Below are 25,194 nucleotides of genomic sequence, written 5' to 3'. Positions count from 1 at the left end.
GACACTAAATCAATAAACATGCTGACTAGTATAGGATTATAGCAAGTTTTCTTGCAAGATAATATATATTGGAATGTCCTTTCTTTCCCAACCTGTTGTGAAACACTAAATGTCTCTGTGTCAGTATCATAACTTGTAAAAACACAAAAATCTTTGTGTTGATTTGACAACACATTCACGTCTTGCCAATTAAACTCATTACTAAGCCGTGTTTTTGTATGTAACTAATGCCGTGTAAGCTATACTAATACTTGGAAGCGATAAATCCTCCCATCAGCACCTGAAAGTGAGTCCCTGTTTACTTCATGTTGCTGCTAATACAGTAGAGGAGGAGGGCTTTCATCCAGCGAACAGATGAAAACAAAAACAGAGGCGCTAGAATCCACAGCAAAGGCGACGCCTGGTGGCAGCTGAGGGTTTGATGAAGCACTCAGACACTGAAAGTGTCTGACATTCAGGTGGAAGGAAACTTATTCAGCTTTTTCTGTGTTAGATTCATTTTCTCAAATTCTGTATTTTTACAAATGCTTTTTTACTCATCTGTAGGCATAAAAACAAGGTTTGAAACAATAATTTAATCCATTTATATTTCTAAAAATAGAAATTCACAAAAACTTCAAGTTATATTCTAAATAAATAAACAAGTTGATTTCCACCCCTCAAAAAAGCCTTAGAGATGAGGACTTGCAGTTACAGACTAATTGTAATCTATGAATTGCAGTTGAAATACATCGATGTATTTCAACCACTAATTTATGTAATTAAGCATAAATAACTGGATATAATAATAATAATAATAGTAGTAATAATAATTATAATAATAATAATTCAAACTTTATTGATCCCCAAAGGGGAAATTCTCTTTTCACTCTCAGTACATGCATATTTGTGTTAGTTTTTAGCACATCACACAGTATTGTGAACAAGGCCGCTGAAACTCAGCACACTAGGGGCCTGTAATCATGCAGTTACTCCAGGGGAGGAAGAGTGACTGGTCGCGCATGGAGGTCGCGCCCCAATGAGCAGCTTGTGGTGGGGACGGCGCCTTGCTCAAGGGGGCCTCTGCAGTGGCTGGGAGGTGAGCTGACACCTCCCACTGTCAGCTCACACTCCAAGGGATGTCATGGCGGGAGCGGGAATCGATCCACCGATGGCCGGGTGATCCGTCTTCAAGACATTTGCTCTACCGCTGAGCCACTGCCGCCCCAAATTACAATTTACTTAATTAATTTACAATTTACTTAATTATTTATTTAATCACAATTTACTCTCAATATAAAATCAATACTAGGAAATTTTAGCAATTGCATGAGCAACTTTGTGGTTCCAGCAGTCTGTTGGCCATCTTAGTTCCACTGTTTGTTTGTTTTTTTACCTTGAATTGGCTTGCCATTTGGTTTCAGTGTGTGAGATTATGTAATAGTGTCCATTCTACTCGCTGACATTAAACTACAGTATCAAAACTCACGCATTTATAAGAAAACAGCTTTTCAATTGTGGTCCACTGTAGTGACCTCTCTGCATGAAAATATTATAACTTGTTTGAACTTATCAGCTCACACAAGTTTTACCTTTAACTCAACTGTATAAATAGGAGAGGAAGAAGTATACTTTATTAATCCCTCAGGGGAAAATTACAGAGTCACTCGGTTAGTTTTTGACAAGTATACAGGGCCCCTGATCACACAAGCACACAAGGGGGCCTGTAAGCATGCAGTTAGTACAATCACATCACTACACACATCAGGGAGGCAGAGTGACGGGCAGCGACTTCGGAACGCTCCCCAATTTGAGCGGCTTGTAGGGGGGATGGCGCCTTGCTCAAGGGCGCCTCGGCAGTGGTTGGGAGGTGAGCTGTATATATATATATATATATATATATATATATATATATATATATATATATATATATATATATATATATATATATATATATATATATATGTGTGTGTGTGTGTGTGTGTGTGTGTGTGTGTGTGTGTGTGTATATATATATATATATATGCTGGAAACATCTGTTCAATACAACAGATGTTTCCAGCATTTTTCCTAAATATAACTCTAAACACCTCTTTTGACAAGTAAGTCTAATACTTTAAAGACCACTTAGTTGTGATGACCTGCCGCAAACATGATCAATCAACTTCCGGCAATCTTCCTCCTCTTATATCATTCCACATGAGCCAATGCCTTCAGCTCCTGGGCCTACATGCTGCAACTGCTGTCCCACTAGGTACTCTACAGTATTTAGGTCAGGCAGCTGAGATGGCCACTGTAGAATGATTCATTCATTTATCTTCTTATAAGCTTCTGTGGGTCACAGGGGTTGCTGGAGCCTATACCAGCTGACTTATGGGCGAAGAGCAGGGAACACTCCGAGCGCAACGCCAGTGCACACGAAAGACAAACAACCACTCATGCAACCCCCCCCCCCCACACACACACACACAAGCAATTTGGAATGATCAATTCATCTGTGCATGTTTTTGGAGGTGGAAGGAAGCTGGAGAACCTTGAGAGAACCCACACAGAAACGGGGAGAACATGTAAACTCACAAAAGAAAGGACTGAAACCCGGAACCTTCAAGCTGTGAGGCAACATCGCTAACCACTGCACCACCATGCCACCCATAATGATTCAGGACTTCCGAATCTAAACTCTCGAGTCTTCTCAATTTTATGTTAAGTATTGTATAAGCGAGAGACACATAAAAGTCAGTCAGGTGTTCACTGGGCATCATGGTGGCGCAGTGGGTAGCACTGTGGCCGCACAACAGGGTGGGTCCGGGTTCGAGTCCCGCTCTGTGTGGGGTTTGAATGTTCTCTGCGTGTCTGTGTGGGTTGTCCGGCTTCCTCCCACCTCCAAAAACATGCGCTTCAGGTTAATTGGCCAGTCCCAAATTACCCGTAGGAGTGTGTGTGCGCGTGGTTGTCTGTCCTTGTGTGTGGCCCTGCAGCGCACTGGCATCGTACCCGGAGTGTCCCCCGCCTCACGCCCTCTGCCAGCTGGGATAGGCTCCAGCTCCCCGTGACCCGCTGAGGCGGATAAAGCGGAAGAAAATCGATGGATGGATGTTCACTGTGTGAAGATTATGTCTAATTTGATGTGACAGCCATGTTTTCTCTTCATATTTTTTCATCAGGTAATTACTAATAATTACTCTGAGCATCTCCCTTCTGTCATCTCACCCTCCTTTTCTCTGACAATAACCTTCATCTCAGCAGGCATCGGCTTTGCATTAATCCATCAGCAAAACAATATGCAGTAGTGAAGTGAAGCTATGCTCATTTTTCCCATTATTTGGCCATATACAGTATAAAGATATCTGAAAGTTTGAATATATCTTGTTGTGAATTGTGTGTCTTTGGTGAACCTGTGCATGTTTCTCTTTTTGATTAACTTTGAGATTGTTGCAATTAATTTAGGGAACTTGAGGTATCTTAAGTCCAACTGTTAATGATCAAACACAAAGACCCTTCATCACTTCCTCCGACCTGTTCTTAGGCCTGAGATAATCACAGTCTATTCTGTACATGCTGGCTTCTTCTTCTTTCAGTCATACAACTGATCCATAGGCCACAGAAGTAGTAGCATCCCACATCTTCTATGCCTTGCCAGATGAATCTGAGCGCACAGCAGCTGACATTTCTTTTGCTTTTGGTTTGCAGTGGGAAGTGTTCTGGAATTCAAGCATGGAGCTTCTAGAGTAAATTAAGACCTTAACAGAAATTCCTTCAGGACTTTAGTGCATGAAGGCTGTCTCAGTGTTCCAATGACAGCTGATTTGTAAGTGTTTGATCCTGTGAGGGATGATATTCGTGGGGATGATTACTTTTACTGAGTACTACAGTACTCAGTACTGTAGTACTCAGTTATGTGGTCACAAAAACAACAAACTGAACCTCAAAATATAACCAAATATTTCTGTGAAGACCCTGTCATCCAGGTCATGGTAGATTTCTGTGTTCTATCTCGTCGCGTCCGGGATGAGAAGAGAAAATATCCAGCTTTTCTTTTGAGTCCAGAGTGGACTACAAGTACTTGTATCACTGGTCATTTTTTGAATGCATTACTTTGATAAATATACTTAGTTAAATCCCTCCACTGTTGATGTACTGTATTAAAAAAGAGGAAGTACAGTAATGGGCCAAATGGGTCAAGAGTTCCCTTAGACTGTCTCTTTAATGACGGGACCATTATGAGCGTTTCTCCTGGAATAGCCAGTGGATGATAACTGAGATTTCTTTCTTAGCATTTCTGGAGCAGATACGAAATAATCCTTTATTTGTTCCATAATGGGAACATTTTCACAATTACTGGAGTGGTGTTCAGAGAGAATGGAAGAACAGGATAGACAGCAATAGGAAAAATAATGAGTTGTAGAAGAGAGATTAAAACATACTGTACATACATAGACATACAAAATCAGAAATATACAATCTACACTGGTAATACCAATTGAGCGAGTGATTGTGTGTGGACAACTGGGAGCAGTTCTGGTTGTGAGTTCAGTCCAATTTATTGTTCAGGTGAACGCCCAGGTACTTATACAATGTCACCATCTAAATGTCCATTTCCTGAATGTTCACCGTTGGTTTTCCTCGAGCAGATGTGGAGGTGGTTCCACTGACACCAGTCCACAAAGTTCTGTGTCACTCACTGTATGGTTGGCCCTCATATGTATGGTAAATCTGCCTTTTTTCTGTATTCATCTCAAAAGATGGTCTTCACTGGGATATTGCAATCGTAATATGTTTTATTGTTGTCCGTGCCTTGATGGCTCAGTTCAGGAAATGGAAATAATTTATACATTTTTCTATTGATATATTTTTTAACATTGGTGATGCCTGTCTTTTCCTCGTTCTGTTTGTTCATTTAAGATGTCTGTGTATTCAATGTCTAACCAAATACTTGTATCCAAGACTTTATTTTATTTTTCCAACTCAAAAAGTGAGTTTGAGTTGGAAACATTATATTTCAGCCCAACAATTTATTTGATGTTAAACTCAATATCACAGACATTATTTCAGGACTTGAAAATGGTTCATAGGGACTTTGTTATGCTTTGAGTTTAACTAATTTCGACTCGTTGATAACTAATTGTGTAGTTCAGCACTGAAATTAAAAACAAAAAACTCAGCCTCATAAAATCCATTCATCAATCAATTTAACTGTCTTATCTTATAAAATGACGGCCTTGTTGACAGAATTCAGCTTCTGTCCTATGTCTGTCACAAATGTACCTTTCAGGTGTTCCTTTAACAGTGAGTGACATTTTTTGATTGTGTAAAAACTACTGAAAGTAATTTCATAAAATGGACTGAATTGTAATTGAGCTGTTGACACTTTGAGGCAAAAAAGAATGTTAAAATAAACAACAAACAGCCATTCACCAATTTACTCCTCAAATTTATTTTTTTATTTTTTTAAATCTTTAGTATTTTAGTGTGTCGGCATAATTATACATTAGTGTGGTGCATAGAGTAGGTCAGGACTGATAACAGGAGTACATCCTTAAACTGAGAGATACATTTAGTATTTGGTATGAATAAAGCTTGTACACACAGATAGAGACCTCTAGGTGCTCCTGAGAACTTTTTAAAAGAGTCATCTCTTTTTAAGGAAGTAGCTCTCTAATTCGCCCAAATCAGTTGTATTGCAGTTCAACAAGAAACATGAACATGATTACATTAACAAAAAACAACAACAAAAAACAACAACAAAATCAGAGAAGCTCTTTATCCTAAATGTTTTATGTCAAGCCTTACTTGGTTTGAATCTCTTATTTATAACACAGAACAAACTGTACATACAGATCTCCCACCTGAAAAACAACAAAATAACATCCAGAGCTGACATCATAATATCATATAAATCATACAACATAGAATCATTATAAATCAACAAGGTCTTTGGCTAGTAGATTGTAAGTGCAGTTACACAGTTTAGCATCAGCAGATTGTACCTGCCTCACCAACCAGTGCCACAGAAAAGTTTTTTAATTGAGCAACGTTTAGAAAAGAAAAAAAAAAGGAAACATTTTTGAGCTCTTAAATATTTTGAGGAACTTTTTCTCAGGATCATTATTTGGTCAAAGTTCAGGTTAGACAGATGTTTACTACAGAAATGGTCTCAAGGTCAAAAACTTTTTGACATCATGTGTTTTAAGTCTGACTTCTGGAAGTTTCATGACAATTTGAATAACACATTTTTCTACCATGAAAACAGCAAAATTGTCAATAGAATGTTTCATTTAAAGGAATAATGTAACCTTTTTTCAATATTATACAACAACAGAGTACATTTAAATGTACATGTGAGTAAACTAATGGAAGCCTTTGTGACACAACAGCGATCTCGCATTGGTTTCATATTCAATCCAAGCTAGTTGTCTACGGTTAGCTGTGGCTAATTTAAACTGAGCTAACTTTTTCCTCTTAGCATTGAATTTAGGATACAGAAATAAAAGTGGTTTCAATGTTCACATTTAACTGTGAAATTACACATTTTCATGACTTTCACATAAATTTCCAAAAATGTCAGGCTATTGCTGTAAAATGTCACATTCAAATATTGAGACACTTAACAGTTCTGAAATAAAACCATATTTTTCAGTCTTTATATGTTCTTGATCTGTACCCAATTATAACAAAAACCAAACGCTCGACAAAATTGTGCATTTTAATGTCACATTTTACAAGTTGTTTTAAGACATTATTTCACAAAACATACTGGCGTCATGCCCGTACTTTCCCCCGCCTCACACCCTCAGTCAGCTGGGATAGGCTCAAACTCCCCGTGACCTGTGACCGCGGATAAAGCGGTAACAGAAAATGGATGGATGGACGGATTTAGGATACTGACATAACTAATTTTAGCTGTTTAAAAAAATGTTCAGGTGTACAGAAGCAACAGTTCAGGCAGCAGGAAGTAGAAAGAAAAGACTGGAGAGGCAAATCAGACGATAGACAAATAAATGAAATGTAGGTCACTACTGAGGGAGATGTCGGGTCCTGACGTGGTTCAAAATAGTCAGACTGCTGTACAGGATGCTGGAGCAATGTTCAGCTGGAGGACAATGACAACTCATATCACGGTATTCATACATCAATATACAACTGAAGTAATGCTTTATGAATCAATTTGTTAAAAAAAAGGCACAAAAACCAGGTCGCTGCATCATATCACCTTTCTATTTATCACATCTCGCACATCTTCACATTTAGCTTTGATGATCTTCCTTCCCATTCTAACACTGCAAACAGATTTTCAGTAGTACATTCAACTTTTTAATCCTGCTTTAGTGCACAATCTCACACTACTTATGCAGAGACATGTCTAATTGCCTGATAAGTTATTTTTCCTCTTCCCTAAACCTTAAACAGCTTTCCTACATACAGTCAACTTTGTCCCTTACACCTACATACATTGATAACCTGCAATCCAGTCCGGTTCTGAGAGCAGTGTCAGTGATATCAGCAAGCAGAAATGTAAACAGGAAACGAAAGGCAAAAATCAACATTTAACCCTTATTTTCACCACTACCCTTCTTGTCAATATTGTCTGGCTCTTCCCTCATTATTTTCTTGGTCATGTTCCCAAAATAAAGCAAAATAAACACATGGTGCCATAAAATGCACCAACATATTTGTTATTTCTTGGCTTCATATTATAAAATCTAAATATTTCAACAGCAACAATATTAATCCCAAAAATATAACATACAATCATAAATATATCAATTAGTTTTGTTGGATTTGTTGTCTTTTAATTGGAAACACATATCACTACTGTAATGAATGGTGGGTTCTGATTGGCTTAGGCAGAGCAGGGCATAAAGGTGTGTGTGTGGCACATGGGAGAGATCAGTAGTACTTAGGTTCTGGTGTTATGTGCAGGATCTGAGAAGCCCTCATCTGGAGTTCAGTCTGGGTGCCGTCTGGAAAACATCCAAACCAGAAAAATATGACACAGTGTCAGAGGTGTGGCATTTATTCTTTAAAACATAAGATCAATAGATGAATACTTTATTCATCCTGCGACAATGATGCATTGACACCTTTTGAATGTAACAAAATATTGACCATGATCAATTGCCCAAACATATTATCCTGATAAAGTGAATCCACAACACTTTTGCTGCTTGTTGCAAGAAGTTGCCGCCTAGTAAGATTATTAAAGCTAAATAAGTCAGATAAGAGCCTGAGTTTGAAGGTCGAGTGACCTCTAGTAGTTAGTTGAAGATTGAATACTGAAACATAAGAGATATGTGAAAGTATTTACATACAGTATATTTAAATGTGGAAGAACTGACAAGCTTTAGCACACTCACCACAGACAAGTGTCCGTTCTTAGCCTTGGTAATCAGTAGCTCTGATCCAGGAGTGAAGTCTATGATTCCCTCTTTCCCTTGACCCACAGCAAACTTTATACTGGTGGACAAACAAAGGATAAAGAGAGACACGTGTTTCAGGACCAGTAGGTGCTCTAAATGTAGCGTTTTATTTTTAGGGAATGTTGTAATGCCGCTGGCTTTATGTAAGGACAGAGACACACAAATAAACCAGCAGAAAAAAACATAAAGCTCCACTTTTAATGAGCACCGACAATGAAATGATCAACATGTCAAGTTCATGTTCACAGTGTTTTGGTACCTAACCTGCCCTGGTTGATGTTGATGTTGTTTATTTTGTCGGCACAGATGGCGATCTTGGTCAAGGTCTCAATCACATGATCGCTCTGCAGAACCACATCTCCCTGTGAGAGAACCGTCATACAGAAACCATCAAACCTCCGAGTCAAATGTATTTTCTGACTCGTCTGTTATGATTCATTTGTACATTTTACTTGATTTCACCTTCTGTTTGTCATCACTGGGCACGTGCAGAACAAACAAGCCATCACTGAGAGAGCTGACTGAGATTCCTGCAGGGGAAGGAATACATTTTCATGAGTAATGACATCAATGCTGCCCAGATCTGAATGACACTAGTTGACCTCTGACCTTTAAGTGCTCCGTAGTCAATGCGTTGCTTGAGTTTGGCTTCCTCTATGATAACAGCACTGTTAGACATGAGCAGAAGCTGGCGTGGCCGAGCCTTGTAGCCTTTTCTGTCGTACTTGGTGACTTGCACTGCATACTGGGAACAGATGGATGAGGGTAGAAACATTAGCTAAATGGATTTACAATCTCATTTACATATCACTTACTTTTGTTAGTGTGTTCCACCAACCTTCAGCTTCTCACTGCCCAGAACCTGCAGCACCTTGGGGTTAATGTCCTCACCGTCTGAACAAGAGGAGATATGCTGGTAGAACAGTTCCTGTCCTGTTCAACATACAACTAATGTGTTGTTGTAAAAATGTCTTACTGAGTCGTGTGCTGACAAACAGTTTCGGCACACTTTGTGGGTAGTTGTCTTTCCTGTCCTTGAAGATCTCGCTGGCAGTCATCTTCTGCTCCATCTATTCAAACACATTAGATTACAGTGAAGCAAAATAAACTGCAAACAAGAAAGTTGACAGTAAAATAACAAAGGGTGTGTGTTTCTGACAGAGATAATTGGACAATATTCACCTGGTGTTTCCACTCAGGACTGATCTTCTTGCAGTAGCTCCACACCATGTTTTGCATGCACAGCTTACGTAAATGCTCTGATGCCTGTCGAAACATAGAGCAGCAAAACAATGTCAGGTTGAGTAGCATTTTGTCTTAATTTAATCAGATAGCATCCTAGCCTTTATTTCTGATTATGATGACAACACTGGCATTTTATATCATTAATAATATGAATATATAATACTATGTTCAGTACAATACATTACTGTCTGAAAATATTTGAATGTGGAGTAACTGATGTTAAGAGTAGGGCCAAGTTGACTCTCACACACATATACATACTATAGCAGAGTGTGTATTTCGGTGTGTTTTTGACCCACCTCCGCCAGAGCAGCAGGAGGTGTAGGCCAACTCTTGTCCAGGACATTCTTCGGCAGGTTCCTGTGTAGGTTCATTAGGAAGGAGTATCGCACATAATCCAGGAAATATTCATTCTCTGGACAGCGTTCTTTGTGGCGGTACATAAAGCCTTTGATGAACCTGGGGGTGACATGTGGAAAGAAATTTGTCAAACATCAGCTGTCTGAGAGCGATGCATGTCTCAGTGAGAGCATTGTTTTGTCTGTGGACGGCATACCTGCGGATCGTGTTAGCAGCTTGTCGTCGGCGCTGAGCCCTCCTCCGGGCCAGGATCCCTCTCCACCACGATTGGATGAAAATAGCTGGAAGGTACATTACATATATAATAAATTGACTCCTCTTTAAAAAATTTACACAAGCTGTAAAAAGAATAAAAAAAAACAGCAGAGGAAGAAAATGCAATGGCTTCCTGACCTGCGGCTCTCAGCTTCTGGTATTTAGACCTCTGGCTGTAGCCTCTCCATCCTGCCTGCAGCTTGGTTGCTTGATGAGGATAAAAAAAGAAAGAAACGTATTTAAATCTGTGGCTGTTCTATAAATCTTCAGCACAAATCATCAGCAGGTTCAGGAACTAGTTAGGAGCCAAGGTAAGCTTTGCCCACCCAGTTCTGCATCTTGCCCAACCTATCAAAAGTGAGCAAGACTTTTTTTTTTGTTCCAGTACCATTTCCATTCCCGACTGGAAATGGTACTGGAATACCAGCCAGTCATCAACCCATCTCCACACTTGCTAACAAATTCTTCTTTTTAAGGTAGATATATAGAAATTGAAGAGTCTTTGTGCTACTGCTTCATAATAAGATCTGTCCTTAAGCAGTATTTTCTTTCGTTCCATTATAAATGTGTGGTTCAGTAGAGCTCCATACTCGCTGGTCACTATAAAACACAACTTGCTCATTCACATTTAGAGTAATGATATGAGCCTGTTCAGATATTTTAGCCAAGTGGAACATTATCAACCACAAGACAGCTTCATTAACTGCACAATAGGCAACACTGGTAAACACCCACAACCTATTAAAATCCAGGGTTATTGGCCATGAGACACACATAGTCTCATGGCATGCTGGGAGTCCTGTTCAACTGTTCTCTAACACGCTACAGTATAAATAAATATATAGGTATATAAGTATAAAGTTTTTCTCAGTTGGGCTGTGCCAGTTTCAATTTCAGCAAACATCCCAGTATGATTTAATGCCAGAAATAAAAAAAATGAAACTATAAAAAAGGCATCTTTCATTTCAGTTAAATTGTAACAGTAATTTTATTTTAAGCTTCCATTACAAACATACAGTACATCAGATTGCAGTGATGTATACAGGCTCTTTGCTTTCCTTTCTCCCAGATGGGGGCGCCATATTTAGTATGAAAAAAAACCATTCAGACAGTAAATCAACCATCGGCCAAATAGCTGCATGATCGCACGTGTTTCCATCAGTCACAGCTGAACTTCAAACAGACTGACCGACAAGAAAAGCACATATTTTGCACAGATGATTTTCTCTGATATTTTAACATATTTAATTTAAACATTTTTTTCTGACTATTATCATTAGTAATGGCAGTGATAGTACTATTCTGTTGCGTATTGTTGTGTGACTCTGGCCCTCTGTTGACCAGCCACCACTGACTTACAGGTCCTTCTTTAGGCTTGACTTTATCGTTATCATAGTTGATTCAAGTTTTTTCCCCCAACCCTTTTCAGCTTGATTTTGAATAAGCCTACATTCTAATTTTCTAATTAGTGGTGATGGTGAGAAGTCTCACCAAATTCAGTTTTACTTTTACAAGCTCATTCACTGAAAAGAACTATTATAGGGTTGAATGTTTAAAGATGAATGTTTTATTATAATCTGCTTTCACCGTTGTTTTCTTTGTCATTTTTCAGTTTAGCTTTGACTGAAAATGTTTTGTTATAATGTAAATATTGGTAATGATCTCACTGGTTTAGGCTTTCAGGATGCTGGTCCACTTCTCTAAACTCTGGGCTTCCCATTCCCACCCATTAGCAGTCCACCCAGATAAAGTTGGCTAGAACTGACCTTAGACAGAGACACTCACCAAGACTGTGTTTTCTGGTCTCAAGTGCATCCTCAGTGGCAAACAACGTCTTTGGGAAACGGATGAAGATTTTGGATCTAAAAGGTAGAGTTCAAAGTAAAACATGAATTCTACTAATGATTTTAACAACATTATAACAGAATAACAGAGAGGGCTTCCCCTACTGTGCCTGGTTTAAAAAGTACAGTCAAGAAGAAGCATCATGAAGCACAATAGTGTCTGTGTGTGTGTGTATTATATATATATATATATATCTCACTGACCTGCCAAGTTTGTACTCCTCAGGCTTGTATCCCAGATGTTTGACCAATGTGGCCACTCCATCGGACAGTTTCCCATGCCAGTTAGGCCAAGTGTCTGGACATAAGGACTTGTACCTAAACACACAAACACAAGTTAATACAAAAAACATTGACCAATCATTTCAACCAAATGGACCACAGTCAAGATCTGGGGGCAAAATCTGGCCTCACACATGTGACACTCCTGATACTCTGCTACATTGACACTGCCACAAATCATCTTAAATTGACATAAAGGTTCTAATGATTTAGAATTTGTTGGAGCCATTTTGAAAAAAAAAACTTTAAATTTTTTTTACATTAGAGCTTCTAATCCATTCTGTCTGTTGTTCTGGAGAAATTCCATCAAGTTTCTCACGACATGGGTTATTATTTGAACACATGAAGTGCAAAAATACTTGATCTTAACATCACCACTGGATAATGACAAAGACATAAAAAAGGCTAATCACCTCTGAAGAAAAACTTCGTAGCGACGTCTGTAAGCAAAGCCAGCTCTCCTCACCCTGAGATTCTCCATCAGCCCTAGATACTTGACTTGGTGACGGATTAGCACCTCATCAAATCGAACTGCGATGGTAGAAGAGGGGTTAAAAACAAAGAGATGGAGACAAAAATAAAATCTTGGGCAAAATGAACAAGAGAAAAGCAGCAAATGCTAACCGACAGCAGTAGGAGTGACAGAGGACAGTGAAACGGTGTTAAAGAAACAAAAGGGCTGTTGTCAACGGAGACCAGCCTGATATACTGACATCCACAGTGCAAGTCACGTTTACAGCTGAAAACAAACAGTTTGGGTTTTTAAACGTGAACAACATTGACAACACGTAATCATTGAAGGTGGAGTCAATCAGATCTTGGGGCTATAGGCTTATACTTTGGCAACATGGATATTAATGGTAGTTTGAATCACACAAATATTTTAGTGTCACTCACTGCTTGATTTAGGTTCTTCACCATAAATCTGTTCAAACCGATGAGGCATGAACCCATTCTGCTCCTATGCTGCTCCTCATGAAGCAAAAATGGATGAATAGAGATTCATACCTGCTTGCTTGGAATCATTGGGCTTGATGCAGCGGATGTAGGATGGCTCCTTTGACATGAGGATCTCCATGAGTTTGGCCAGACTGGCTTTGAACTGGGTGGCTGCCTAGAAGGGCAAACACAGAAACAGAAAAGGACAGTGGTAAGATGGTTAGAAAGAGATGAAGAGATGATTTTTCAGAAGATGGGAGAGGAAGCTGGTCAGTGACCAAACGTAGAAACCACAGATGAAAAGTGTGTGAATGAGAGTCAGTAACATAAGAAGGGTTGTGAAAGCAAAAGGGGTGGCTGATGTGACTGGCTTTCCAGTAGAGAGGGAACACTGGGTCCAGTGTGAAGGACTGGGACTCTAACTTATCAGTCTGTAACAGCCCCCGGTTCGACTGTATCTGTGTGCGTGAGGGGCATACAAGTGTCAGGGCATTCCTCAGTGAGTGGGAGGCAGCAGAGAATCCCCCCATTGCCCACTCAACAGGAGGGGAAACACACATCTGTTTGTTTAGTTGTGGGAAAGTATGCTGGGATGAACAAGAATTTGATTTACAAGAAAGTAAAAGACAGGCAGAGAAAACCTCAAAACAGAAAGAACAAGCACAAACACACACACACACACACACACACACACAAAGATACACACACACACGGCATCTCACCGTGTCTGGGCGTTTCTTGTCACTCAGCTCCTCCTTGTCAAAACACTGCGTCAGAATCTTATTCTCTGACATGCACATAACCTGGAAACAAAGGAAACGATTAGCATCTAAAGCAGGTAAACACGACAACAATGAATTAGTATGTGAGTAATACTGTCTTTAAAACTCACTTCTTTTAAGTTTCTGAACAGGAGATCATTGTTCTTGTCCAAAAATCCTGAGTGAAAGAAGTGGGAATTGACTTAAACAAGTATCATCTCATCGTTTCCATGAAGGGTCCCACAGTAACACTCGTTACCGGGAGTACCCAGAAAAATCCCATGGTAACACTCATATTTCACTGGAATTTATTCATCAGAAATCTATGTAAACTCAAAATAGAACCAGGAACAGTATTTTTACAGTATTATTATATGTAGCGAGGAGGCTTCACTGTTTTCTTACATATACTTTGTTCAGTAATTTGCTTTCAATTAGTGTCTGATCGATGTTACAAGCAGTCGCTTGGCCGAAAAGGCTGTCTCAGGCTAATATTTTTGTCATTCCACTTGCTTTAAAAATGAAGGTGCAAAAACAACTTGCTAAAAAAAATAAAAAAAATAAAAAGATGCTAAAAAAAAGATGCTCTGTCAGACTTTTAGTATTAATATTATGTTGTTTAAATGTAATGTTCCTGTGGGTGGATTGCTACAGTAGTACCTGGAGATAATAGTTTAATCCGTTCCGTGACTGAGCTCATAAGGCAAACATTTTCCCATTTAAAATAAGTAAAAGTATTTTAATCCCCTCCATCCTTGTAAAAAAGTCCCAAACCTCCTACATTATGAAAAAAACATATTTTTAACAACCATTAGATATGCAAACTTTATCTGTGCATAATTAGTTATGCATAAGTTACATTAACAGCAATAAAGTATGAGGACACACGAGCTACACCTTTACTCCGTGAATGAAACCACAATCCAGTCTCAGGTGATGCTGTGTCCATCCGTCAACACATGGGAAAGAACAAGATCTGAATGTCGAACAAAAATATAGACAGTGCAACGGCTCGTAGCTCAAAAAACTCATATGTAGATCAGCTCGTATCTCGAGGTACTACTGTACTTCAGCGGGGCTATTCAGGGTACTCAATTTCATCCATGCATTACATGTGAAAGACCTATTTGATTCTAAATTCCAGAACTGGCCTCGCCTCAGAAGGGTCCTCAGAAGTTTTAATATGTCACTAACCTATCGATGCAGTATGGCAGTGCACTGGGTGGCGCTGTTCACAGCAATAATGTCCAGTTTGAATTCAGCAAAGGACCTGGAACTTCTGTGTTAAGTGTTCTTCCCAATACAGGTGAGATAGTGGCCTGAATGTATGTGTGGATGGCTGTTTGTCCCTGTCTATTGACCCTGCGACTGGCAACTTGCCTGGGCTGTAGCCTGCTTCACACTCAAAGTCAACTGAGATAGCACCCCCTCACCCCTACCAGGACTTGTTTCCTGCACCACACGCATAAAAACACACACAGTCACACACACACTTGCATACCATTGACATTGTAGTTGACCTCTCCAGCATAGTGCAGCAGTCTAAATTCTTCTCGGCCCATCACCTTCCTGGTCTTCGCATCAGCCAGTTTGTGGCTGCATTGACAAAAACATAACAAGATTACACGAGGAAGAAAACCAGGCATTTTGATGAGCAACCAGACCTTTAAGTACCATGAAACCAAACATGTACATTTCTGATGTTATGACAGTTACCCAAGACAGAAGTAGGAATAAAACTAACGTGACAAAATGAGGGTGTCCTCCAACAGTGTCCTCCAACTTTTCTAGAAAGGTGAAGTCACTGGCGTCTCCAGGTCTTAGACACTCTTCATCCTGTGGTAGGACAAAAGCAGCTGCTGGTCATTGTCTTAAAAAGGCTCATATCTTCTCATATGGGAAATGGTCTTTTACTTAACCAGAACTTTTCTAGTCTCAAAGCATTTTACAATTATAGTTGAAATTCTGGTGGATTTCCCAGTTTGGAATCACAAAAGTACTTCCATTCATCTATCCATCTAACTCTCTGTTTAGTCAGCTTTCATACAGTGGTGGCAGCAGACACCTCCTGCTGTTTAGGAGTGGTCACTATTCACAAATCACTCACACACTAGTAGAACAGCCTCTGGGAGCAGTTTGGGGTTCAGAATCTTGCTCAACTTCTACATGTGGGCTGCATTAACTGGCCATTAACTTGATTCTATGCTATTAATATGGAGTTCTCACTTTAGCTTATATACCAACCAGCGCCTTTAAATATCACTATTGTACCATGCCTGTTTAATATGTAAATGTAATGCATAAATTATAAGTTATGATTTAATGCAAATTTAATGCTAGATTTCTTTGGCCAAGGGCAGCAACTGATGAGTCTGTCTGATGAAGAGGTCCTGGACCAGTATTCCCAGGGTGAGTGTTTCCATACCAGAATGGAGATGATGCCTTTAAACTTCTCTTCCACCAGGTCACAGATGATCTTGTTGTTGAAGTACTGCACCGGCTCCCACTGCAAAGACACAAATGTCTTTAATGTCGAGCAGTGTGACAAAATAATCATGAACATGACTTGGTCTTCTCTGGTGTGATGAACACAACGAATGTCTGAACTTAACATATATAACAAAACATCTCAACCAGTTTTTCAATCTAACCCTTACTGACTTACAACTTTTGTTAACAATGAATTCCATCATCTGAAGAATCCAAAGAATCCTGGCAAACAGACATGCTTCACACCCACTTGCATATGGACGCAAACGGAGAGCTTCAACGTCAATGTGTTGTGTTACATTAGCGTTAAGAGACACATCATTTTGTTGAAGATAATACCCCCCTGACCCTGATGTCAGAAGATAAAAGGCTCTTTGAGAAGTGAATCCAAGTTCCTACAACCTGCTTTCGTATCAGTGCATTTATATTTGAACACACAAACAACCTTTGTTCCATATCAGCAAACCAAAGCAACATAAATGCAATGACCAGAAAAGATAAAAGGAATCCATAAATGAAATCTTGATACTGATTGAACCATTCATCATCTTTTGACCTTTTTTCATCTAAAGATAATAACTACAAATAATAAACAATAACTTAAACAACATCAGAGTTAAGATTTCATTACAAATGGGGCAGCATCTTCATCAAACTACACTCACAATAACATGTGTGTCTGCTTAAGCCTCTGTGATAAAGGAGAACGATAAATTCACAAATTCATAATGAAAGACACAAATGTAACCACAGTCACATAAAAGCTTGTGGAAAAGAAAACTTGGCTAAAGGAACGTGGAAGAGAACAGACAATGACTGGATTGGGAAAGGAGCGTACAATCAAACAGAGCTAGTGACATTAGATCGAAAAGAGAGTATTACATTCTTCCATCTGATCCAAGGGTAAAGCTAAGGTGTGTTAACATCTGGAAGAAATAATTGAGACAAGAATGAGTGATGAGATGGGGGATACTGAGGAAGAGAGGAATCATATCTAACCGTGATGCCTTCGGCCTCGTACTCCTCTTGCTCTGATTTGAGGGTGAGCTCGATGAAGAGCTGCTGAAGCTTCTCATTACAGTAGTTGATACAGAACTGCTCAAAGCTGCAACACACACAAAGAGACACAACAGATGAAAGACAAATACAAGCCACAGTCACAAATGTGTCACCACTTTTTGAACATAGATACCTCATTAGTAAATGAGGTATCTATTTACCTCATTTATAACCTTTCACAGATGCATCTGTGAAAGGTTATGTTTAGGTGAACTGCAACTAAAAGCTCCAGGAATAGTGCCTTGACCTTGGAATAGTTTCTACTGTAAGACTTGTTTCATTACTTTAGGAGTTTTAAAGATAGGAAGATGGTAAATACAAAAACTACAGCTGAATTTGGACCTGGTTTCAAATTTAAAGCTAACACAAACAAATATTATTTTTTATTATTGTAAATGCCGTACCTGTTGTTCTGGAAGACCTCAAAACCATAAATGTCCAATAGGCCAATGACAGAGAAGTTTTTGCAAGACTCATCCTATGAAGCACAAATAATTAATCAACACATCTCTTTGAAGGGAAACGTCTCGTATACACAAGCCTGGAAGCAAAGATCACAAGAATTGAGCTGTAAAATAAAATATGCAATAGAGGTTTTAAGTTAACTAATGTTCACAATTGTCCACAAGGGAGAGCTGTGCTGTAATTGTTCAAACCACAATAAATAATACATGTATGTGGGTCTGGTTTGAGAAAAGCATATGAAGGATTCTGGGACAAAAATAAATAAATAAAAAATAATAATAGTAAGTAATAAAAGTAATAGACATAGTAATAGAGTAACAAACATGTCCCAATCTCTACCTACAGTTAGTGTGCGTTTGTATGAGTACCGTGTTCGCCAGCGACGCATTGATCTTGTTAACAAGCCAGGTGAAGGTACGTCCATACACTGCTTTGGACAAAGCATCTCGAGCTGATGATGCTTGCTCTAGGTTCAACGGGCTTATCAGCTGATGAACACACAGACACACAGACACAGACACACACAAACACACACACACACACACACACACACACACACACACACACACACACACACACAAAGTAGAGACAGGAGAAGACAGACAGCAACAGTTCATCATGGACTCTTAAACAAGCTCTAATATAATTACACTGGCGGAGAGCAGACATTACACACACAGAGACTCTTTCCATACAAACGCTTATCACGCACTTCCACTACAATGAGAGTGTGTATCAACCCACCTCTTCTCCCTTGGCAATTAACTTCTTGTGTGTTAGGGCCTCTGTCAGCACTGCCCCATTCACTCCTAACAACTGGAAAAGTACAACAGGAGCACACATCACACAATGAATGCATGGCATCCTGAATACACAGACGTTATGGAGTGATGTCCTGTGCTCTAGTGTCTGATGAACTGGACAACTGAGGACGGCTAAAAGCCTTGGTGACTATTTAAATGTAAGAGTATCTGATTTATACTGTAGATATAAAATGTCAACACACCATTTGTGGAAGAGAAAGACTTCACATCCCCTAAGAACTTCAAACCCAAGTCCAATGTCACAATGTTTTCTGATGAAAACATCTTGACATGTACAGATGAGAAATCTACAAATAAAAACTAGACTTTCCACTCAGTGCCTCTTATACTGTGTAAGATTGAATGTTTTTAGAGAGGACAGATGGATTTGGGCACAATTGTGATCGCGTTTTTATTGTTTCATGTGCAAGACAAAAGCATTGCAGCACAATGTCATAAGACGATTTGTTTTTGAATATGATGGATAGCATCAAAGATGAGGTCATTTAACTTTATACATTATATCTATGATGCTTTCTACATTTATAATTGCTTTGCTGTGGAGTGTGGGAAGCTTCGTAAATACTTCCATTGCTGGCACACAGAGACGTTTGAATATGAGCTAAGTGTTTAATCCAAATCCAGCTGCCAACCCCACCTTTAAGGGTTCTTTAGGGATCTATCTGCTCCAGCATCTTACCCTGGCCAGGTACTTAATCTGTGTATCAGAAGTGATGCATGCATCGCCTTCCTCCTCGCCATACTGTACGTTCCCCAGGTGGAGCACACTGGCAATAATGTTCAACAGCTCCTGTACAGAAAAAACAGAGAGGGAAGGAATGGAAAAAAGAAGAGAGTCAATAATCTAGGAAGAAAAATAATGAATAGTTCCAAAGATATGGCTCCTTAAAACGTTTCTGCCTGCAACATGGGACTTGGCAAATGAAGGTTAGGTTAGGGTTAATAATTCTATGCAACAGGAATGTAGTAATGTGCTCACCCAGTTTCAGAATAGAGCTGCATGCCACCTCATAACTGTACAGGAGTGTGAATTTAAAAGGTTCTGGCAGCAATCCCAAACTAATGAACAAGAGGAAACACTCCCACAGTGACAACATGTGTGTTGTCACCATTTAACAGCCTCTTCAGTACAAATCATCCAGCTCAAGCTGCACACTTCTCGATACTATCTAAGGTAAAAATCTTCATTTTGTAGGATCATAATATTTATCAAAGTTCATCTGCAAATCTCAACTTCAACTTGCTTTTTTTGTAGCTGAATTGAAAAGAAGTGAAACATACTCTATATCCAACACGTTTAACTTTTGCACAGGCTAAAATAATGTGAAAGGGGTCACAATTTACATTTGCTCTGTTCACTTACAGGAGTAGTTTCCTCAAAAATGAAAAGTGAGCAATAATCTATTCACTCCCATTCTGATGGAAAGTTAGGGGGAATAAACACAATCTAAACATTTTTGGACATTCATGTCAAAACAATATGTCAGCATTCTCCTGCTTAACTGTTGTGTTTGTGTGAACCCTGTTTGACAATGGAGCATCCATTCAAGTTTGTGCAACTTCCTCAGACGAGATGCACACTAACAGTTCTTGAGTCTTGGATCAGGTCGTATAATCTGCTTGGTGTCATTTGTTGATAGAGATTGTTTCCCAACATTTTCAAACAAGTTCCCTAATTGTTGCCACACTGCTTCATGGTGAAGCTCCAGAAATGTTAAAGTTTCCTACTGTTCAGACCAGCCATCCCACTTTGAGTGCCAGACCAACACACCCTCACGCCTGATGCAAACACGCGGTGTTGTTCCTTACCTCCACTTCATCCTCATTGAAGCCAATCACAGTCAAGGCTTTCTTCACCACCTTCCAATCATTGCGGTCATTAATGGAGCTCACTTTGGGACAGTTACCCTGTGGAAAATTAGCCACAAAAAAATAAAACTAAATAAATACAAAAACACGAGCTTTTTTTCCATTATGTACTTCAGCTTCTACTGAACATGTCCCATTGCATTCCTACTTAGCTAATGTGAAAACAAGTGTTTACATGTGCTGTAAACACCTTTTTTTAGAGGGTGTCACACCTATTCACATAAACACACACACAGTGTTTTTGTCAGTAATAGTTGGTGTGTTTGTGTGAGGTCATAAAGAAGAGGGTTCATCTTGCGCCTTCAGGCAAATTTGCCCCTTGAGGAAAACTACAGACTGAGGCCCCGAGAGCCGACTGAGAGCCTATTATCCAGAACTCCCACTGGGACGGACACACACACACACACACACACACACACACACACACACACACACACACACACACACACACACACACACACACACACACACACACACACACACACACACACACACACACACACACACACACACACACACACACACACACACACACACACACACCACACACACACACACACACACACACACACACACACACACACACACACACACACACACACACACACACACACACACACACACACAGGCTACTGACCAATGGCTTACGACAGAAGACAGAGAAAGCATGGTAGCAAAATTTATGCATCATTAGCAGCTGATCTTTTTCTCCAGTAGAAATTACTTTATTGAAAGTCGGCTATGACAATTAGAATTACAGAAGTAACCATGAATATAAAGATTTCAGATGCAATATTTACAAGATACAAATGACTCATTGAGCAATTCTACTATTACATAAAGTCAGTCCTGGCAAAATTACTCCAGAGTCTAAAGTTTTAATTCCAGTGACTTAACTCTAAAACTGGAAAGTGTGTTTTTAGCTTCTATGCAGCACATGGAAACATGTAATTTCAACAATATCCCAACATGGACACTTATCACGTCTAGAGAATTCAAAATTAGGATCTCAGTCCCCTTTCCCTAAAATAAAGCTTTGAACAAATGACAAGAAACAAAATCCAGAAATTTGTCTAGGAATATCAACAACATAATCATAAAATTTAGCTGCTACAGCATACATCATGTAATTTTATTTAAAACCTTTTTTTGTTTGTGGATTCTTACTTTGACCAGATACTGGTACTGCTGGGTGTTCCTCTCAAGGCCCAGGCGCCTCAGGAGGTCCTCCTCTCCTCCCTCAATCAGCTGATAGAAAATGTGGAAGTTCCTCTCCCCGTGGTTCTGATGGACCACACGAGACTTTTCCAGGAGGTAGTTGATGATGTGGCCTCCCACTGGAGCACCCTGTCCACGTGACACAGGACAAGAAGGGGAAAGGGGAGTGGATGTGTATCATTACCACCAGATACATTTGATTTACTGTCAATGTGAACCAGCAAAACAAAAATAGTTTTTTTAATCCTTGCCATAACTGGCTTTCCTTTAGAGTCAAACAGAGTAGAAATGCTGTCAATCAGTTTCCACTGCTTAGTACCAACTCCATTCTGCTTAGATATGTACCATTTCCATTAGCAAAAACTGGTACTGAAAGGACACTTTGCACACGTACAGATCTCTGATAGGTCAATACCTTTACACAGAGATTATATGGGGCAAAAAAAAATTAATTGCCACTGGATATGTTATGGCATTTTTGCTTGATGGGCTACTCTTCAAAGGAAATTTTTTAGCACACCCAGTAATATACAGTGGAAATGTTGTTTTAAATTCTCCTACTCACCTTGAAATCAAACTGAATGTCCATGTACTTGCCAAAGCGGCTCGAGTTGTCATTACGCAATGTTTTAGCATTGCCAAAGGCCTGAGGGGAGGATCGATGGGAAAAAGGACAGAAGAGAGGAAAGGAGTGATAAGTAAAAGATTGGGAGGTAGAAAGATAACAGAAGAGAGAGAAAAAACATGATGACGACAGGATAGCAATAAAAGAAGCAGAAAACAGACACGGGCGTTAACATCTCTGCAGTGTCGACCTCAGACAGTAGCACGCACATCTGGAAAGCATCTGTCAGAGTCATGTCAGACATAAAAACAAGCACTTCGGTAAACTGTAACACCTTTCTGTCCTTCATCGTTAAAAAGACAGGAACAACCAGTCCTTTGTTCTGTTTGTCACACACATCCCCAGAATATTCCACGATTGTAAATCACATAAAGTCAGGTTGTATAAACAGTGCAACTAAAAATACTCACTGTTAAACCAGCCTGTCCTGTCTGAGCCATGTGTACATGTACAGTGTACACGGACACTTGTGACTTTGTCTCATCGCGGATTTTTGGTAGGCAGTCACGTGATACCATATGCGCATTCTATTGGCTGATGGCATCCGGAAGTGCGCTACGTTCCGTGAGACTCAGATTCCATGACACACAAAAGTTCTTCAAACAGTTGATAAGAATGTGGGAAAAGGTAATACAGATAGAAAGTTGGTTTAATATTAATATGGGGAGGGTTCATAAACGTTTAAATTACCGCAAATAATAAGATAAATAGTTTGTCGCTATATCGCGGAATTTGTCATTCGTGTGTGGTTCCTGGAAAGCATTAACCGCGAATTACAAGGGCAGACTGTAGATTGATTATCTTCAACTAAAATCAAGCAAAATCGTATCCAAATTATTAACAGATCCTTTTTTTTTTCTTTCTTGGATTAATAATGAACCCACATTCATCAACCTTCTTTTGACATTAACCCATATTTTCCTAGCATGGGTTAGCCATATAACAAAACTTATGTTATGTTCAAACTATATGTTGAAAAGCTCATTTTGAGAGAAGTCTACAGGTAGGATGGTTTGATGAAGTGCATCTGCAGCTTACCTCCAGCACAGGGTTAGACTGCAGCAGACGGTCTTTAACAGTTTGCACTTGGTCGCTGGCTGGACAGGTGACGGCGTAGTACTGCAGGATCTTCTTTGACGCCTCCGTCTTTCCAGCGCCACTCTCCCCTGAAATGAGGATGCACTGGTCCTTCCTCTCTATCCTCAAGGAGCGGTAAGAATTGTCTGCCACGGCATACCTGGAAGAGTGGAGGAGGAAATTTAATCAGGAAGACCGTTTTTGAAGACAAACAGACAGTAAAGGAATTTCACTGCAAATGCAAAACATTAAGAAAATAGAACGCAAAAAAAAGTTGGACATGTGGGTCCTCCATGTTCTTGACACAGCAGGTTTCACCACAATCTGCTTTAGAAATTAGGAATCATCCCTACAAACAATGTAATTTGGAGAATAAAGATGTTATTAATAAGATAATCCATTAACATTATGAATTCAAAATTCATGTAATGGATACAGAAAAGCTGTTAAACACTGATTAATTAAAAAACAAAAAGTACAAATGAAGTATTTGAAAGAGCCCATAAATTATAGGCTTCAGATCATTATTAACTACAGTATTTTCCGCATTATAAGACGAACCTAAAAGCCTATAATTTTCCCATAAACCCGCAGTGCGCCTTATAATCCGATGCGCCTTATATGCGGATTAATATTCATATTAATGTTGATTAAAAAAATGAACGCTGAAAGAAAGCTGGCAGTCTGGCCGGCAGTCATGCCGCACTACACCACCAGAGAACACCCTCACAAGACACTGTGGCCGTACTACGCCTCCTAACAACAGTAGTCAAGGGGCGTCACCGAAGTGCTGCTCTCACTGACCTGCTGTCGGACGGCAGAGCAGCCTGCAGAGAACAGCGGCGGAGGGCTACAATAACGTAGCAAATAAAATCAAATTTGACTATGTTTTTAGATAATTTTGTACTACAGTATTTTGTCGTACTTTTATCAGTAAATCTCAGCAGCTAAGGAAAAAACCCATGCGTGATGACATCTTTCTAAGATGGCAAAATGATTAAGTGATCAGGTTTCCTTGATGAGGCTCAGAATGGCCTCACTGAAATAACAATATTTCACAGCTGATTAAACGTACTCACAGTCATGAATGCTCTAGCTAGTGGATGGATAGCGCAAGTACAGCCACTATTCTTTTGAAATCTATTTCAATTTTTTTTATCATATGTGCCTTATAATCCAGTGCGCCTTAAATATGAAATAAATTATAAAATAAACAATTCATTAAAGGTCTGCCTTATAATCCGGTGCGCCTTATAGTGCAGAATATAATGAATTTTAGATCAACAGCTAATGGTGAGACTTCCCTTCCGTCTAATATAACAGAAAAATAATTTTCAAAAACAAAATTAATTTTGCCTTGACAGCGCACCAGGTTAAAAATCTGGGGCCTCACTGCAGCTGTAAAAGCTTCAAGCTTTTCCTTCAAGTCCAGCTGACGCCTGAGAATGTCTGAGAATGTGAGAACTTCATTTTGCACCCTTATCA

The 25,194-nt window shown here is 39.4% G+C and overlaps 1 protein-coding gene across 4 annotated transcripts in view; it reads right to left on the bottom strand.

Annotated features, from left to right (window-relative positions):
* Positions 1–5,393: 5,393 nt before the first annotated feature.
* LOC137596337 (unconventional myosin-Ic-like) overlaps positions 5,394–25,194 on the bottom strand; it is a 52,324-nt gene continuing 32,523 nt past the window's right edge. For all 4 annotated transcript variants that reach the window (XM_068316744.1, XM_068316743.1, XM_068316746.1 and 1 more), the window contains 29 exons: positions 23,671–23,869; positions 22,573–22,653; positions 21,957–22,136; positions 20,730–20,828; positions 19,600–19,710; positions 18,841–18,912; positions 18,465–18,584; positions 18,036–18,109; positions 17,572–17,677; positions 16,508–16,588; positions 15,827–15,918; positions 15,584–15,678; positions 14,214–14,260; positions 14,044–14,124; positions 13,391–13,496; positions 12,796–12,913; positions 12,305–12,418; positions 12,042–12,118; positions 10,395–10,463; positions 10,198–10,282; positions 9,941–10,100; positions 9,579–9,662; positions 9,373–9,466; positions 9,235–9,290; positions 9,006–9,141; positions 8,859–8,926; positions 8,661–8,758; positions 8,334–8,433; positions 5,394–7,940 (listed from right to left, as the gene is read on the bottom strand). In XM_068316744.1, coding sequence (XP_068172845.1) covers positions 7,914–7,940; positions 8,334–8,433; positions 8,661–8,758; positions 8,859–8,926; positions 9,006–9,141; positions 9,235–9,290; positions 9,373–9,466; positions 9,579–9,662; positions 9,941–10,100; positions 10,198–10,282; positions 10,395–10,463; positions 12,042–12,118; positions 12,305–12,418; positions 12,796–12,913; positions 13,391–13,496; positions 14,044–14,124; positions 14,214–14,260; positions 15,584–15,678; positions 15,827–15,918; positions 16,508–16,588; positions 17,572–17,677; positions 18,036–18,109; positions 18,465–18,584; positions 18,841–18,912; positions 19,600–19,710; positions 20,730–20,828; positions 21,957–22,136; positions 22,573–22,653; positions 23,671–23,869 — 2,830 coding nt within the window. In that variant the 3' untranslated portion in view covers positions 5,394–7,913. The remainder of the gene's footprint in view (positions 7,941–8,333; positions 8,434–8,660; positions 8,759–8,858; positions 8,927–9,005; positions 9,142–9,234; positions 9,291–9,372; positions 9,467–9,578; positions 9,663–9,940; positions 10,101–10,197; positions 10,283–10,394; positions 10,464–12,041; positions 12,119–12,304; positions 12,419–12,795; positions 12,914–13,390; positions 13,497–14,043; positions 14,125–14,213; positions 14,261–15,583; positions 15,679–15,826; positions 15,919–16,507; positions 16,589–17,571; positions 17,678–18,035; positions 18,110–18,464; positions 18,585–18,840; positions 18,913–19,599; positions 19,711–20,729; positions 20,829–21,956; positions 22,137–22,572; positions 22,654–23,670; positions 23,870–25,194) is intronic.

The sequence above is a fragment of the Antennarius striatus genome, chromosome 6 (genome assembly GCF_040054535.1).
Source record: "Antennarius striatus isolate MH-2024 chromosome 6, ASM4005453v1, whole genome shotgun sequence".
Classification (NCBI taxonomy): domain Eukaryota; kingdom Metazoa; phylum Chordata; class Actinopteri; order Lophiiformes; family Antennariidae; genus Antennarius; species Antennarius striatus.
Note: the sequence above shows the minus strand (reverse complement) of the source record. Positions and strands in the feature narration are given on the sequence as shown.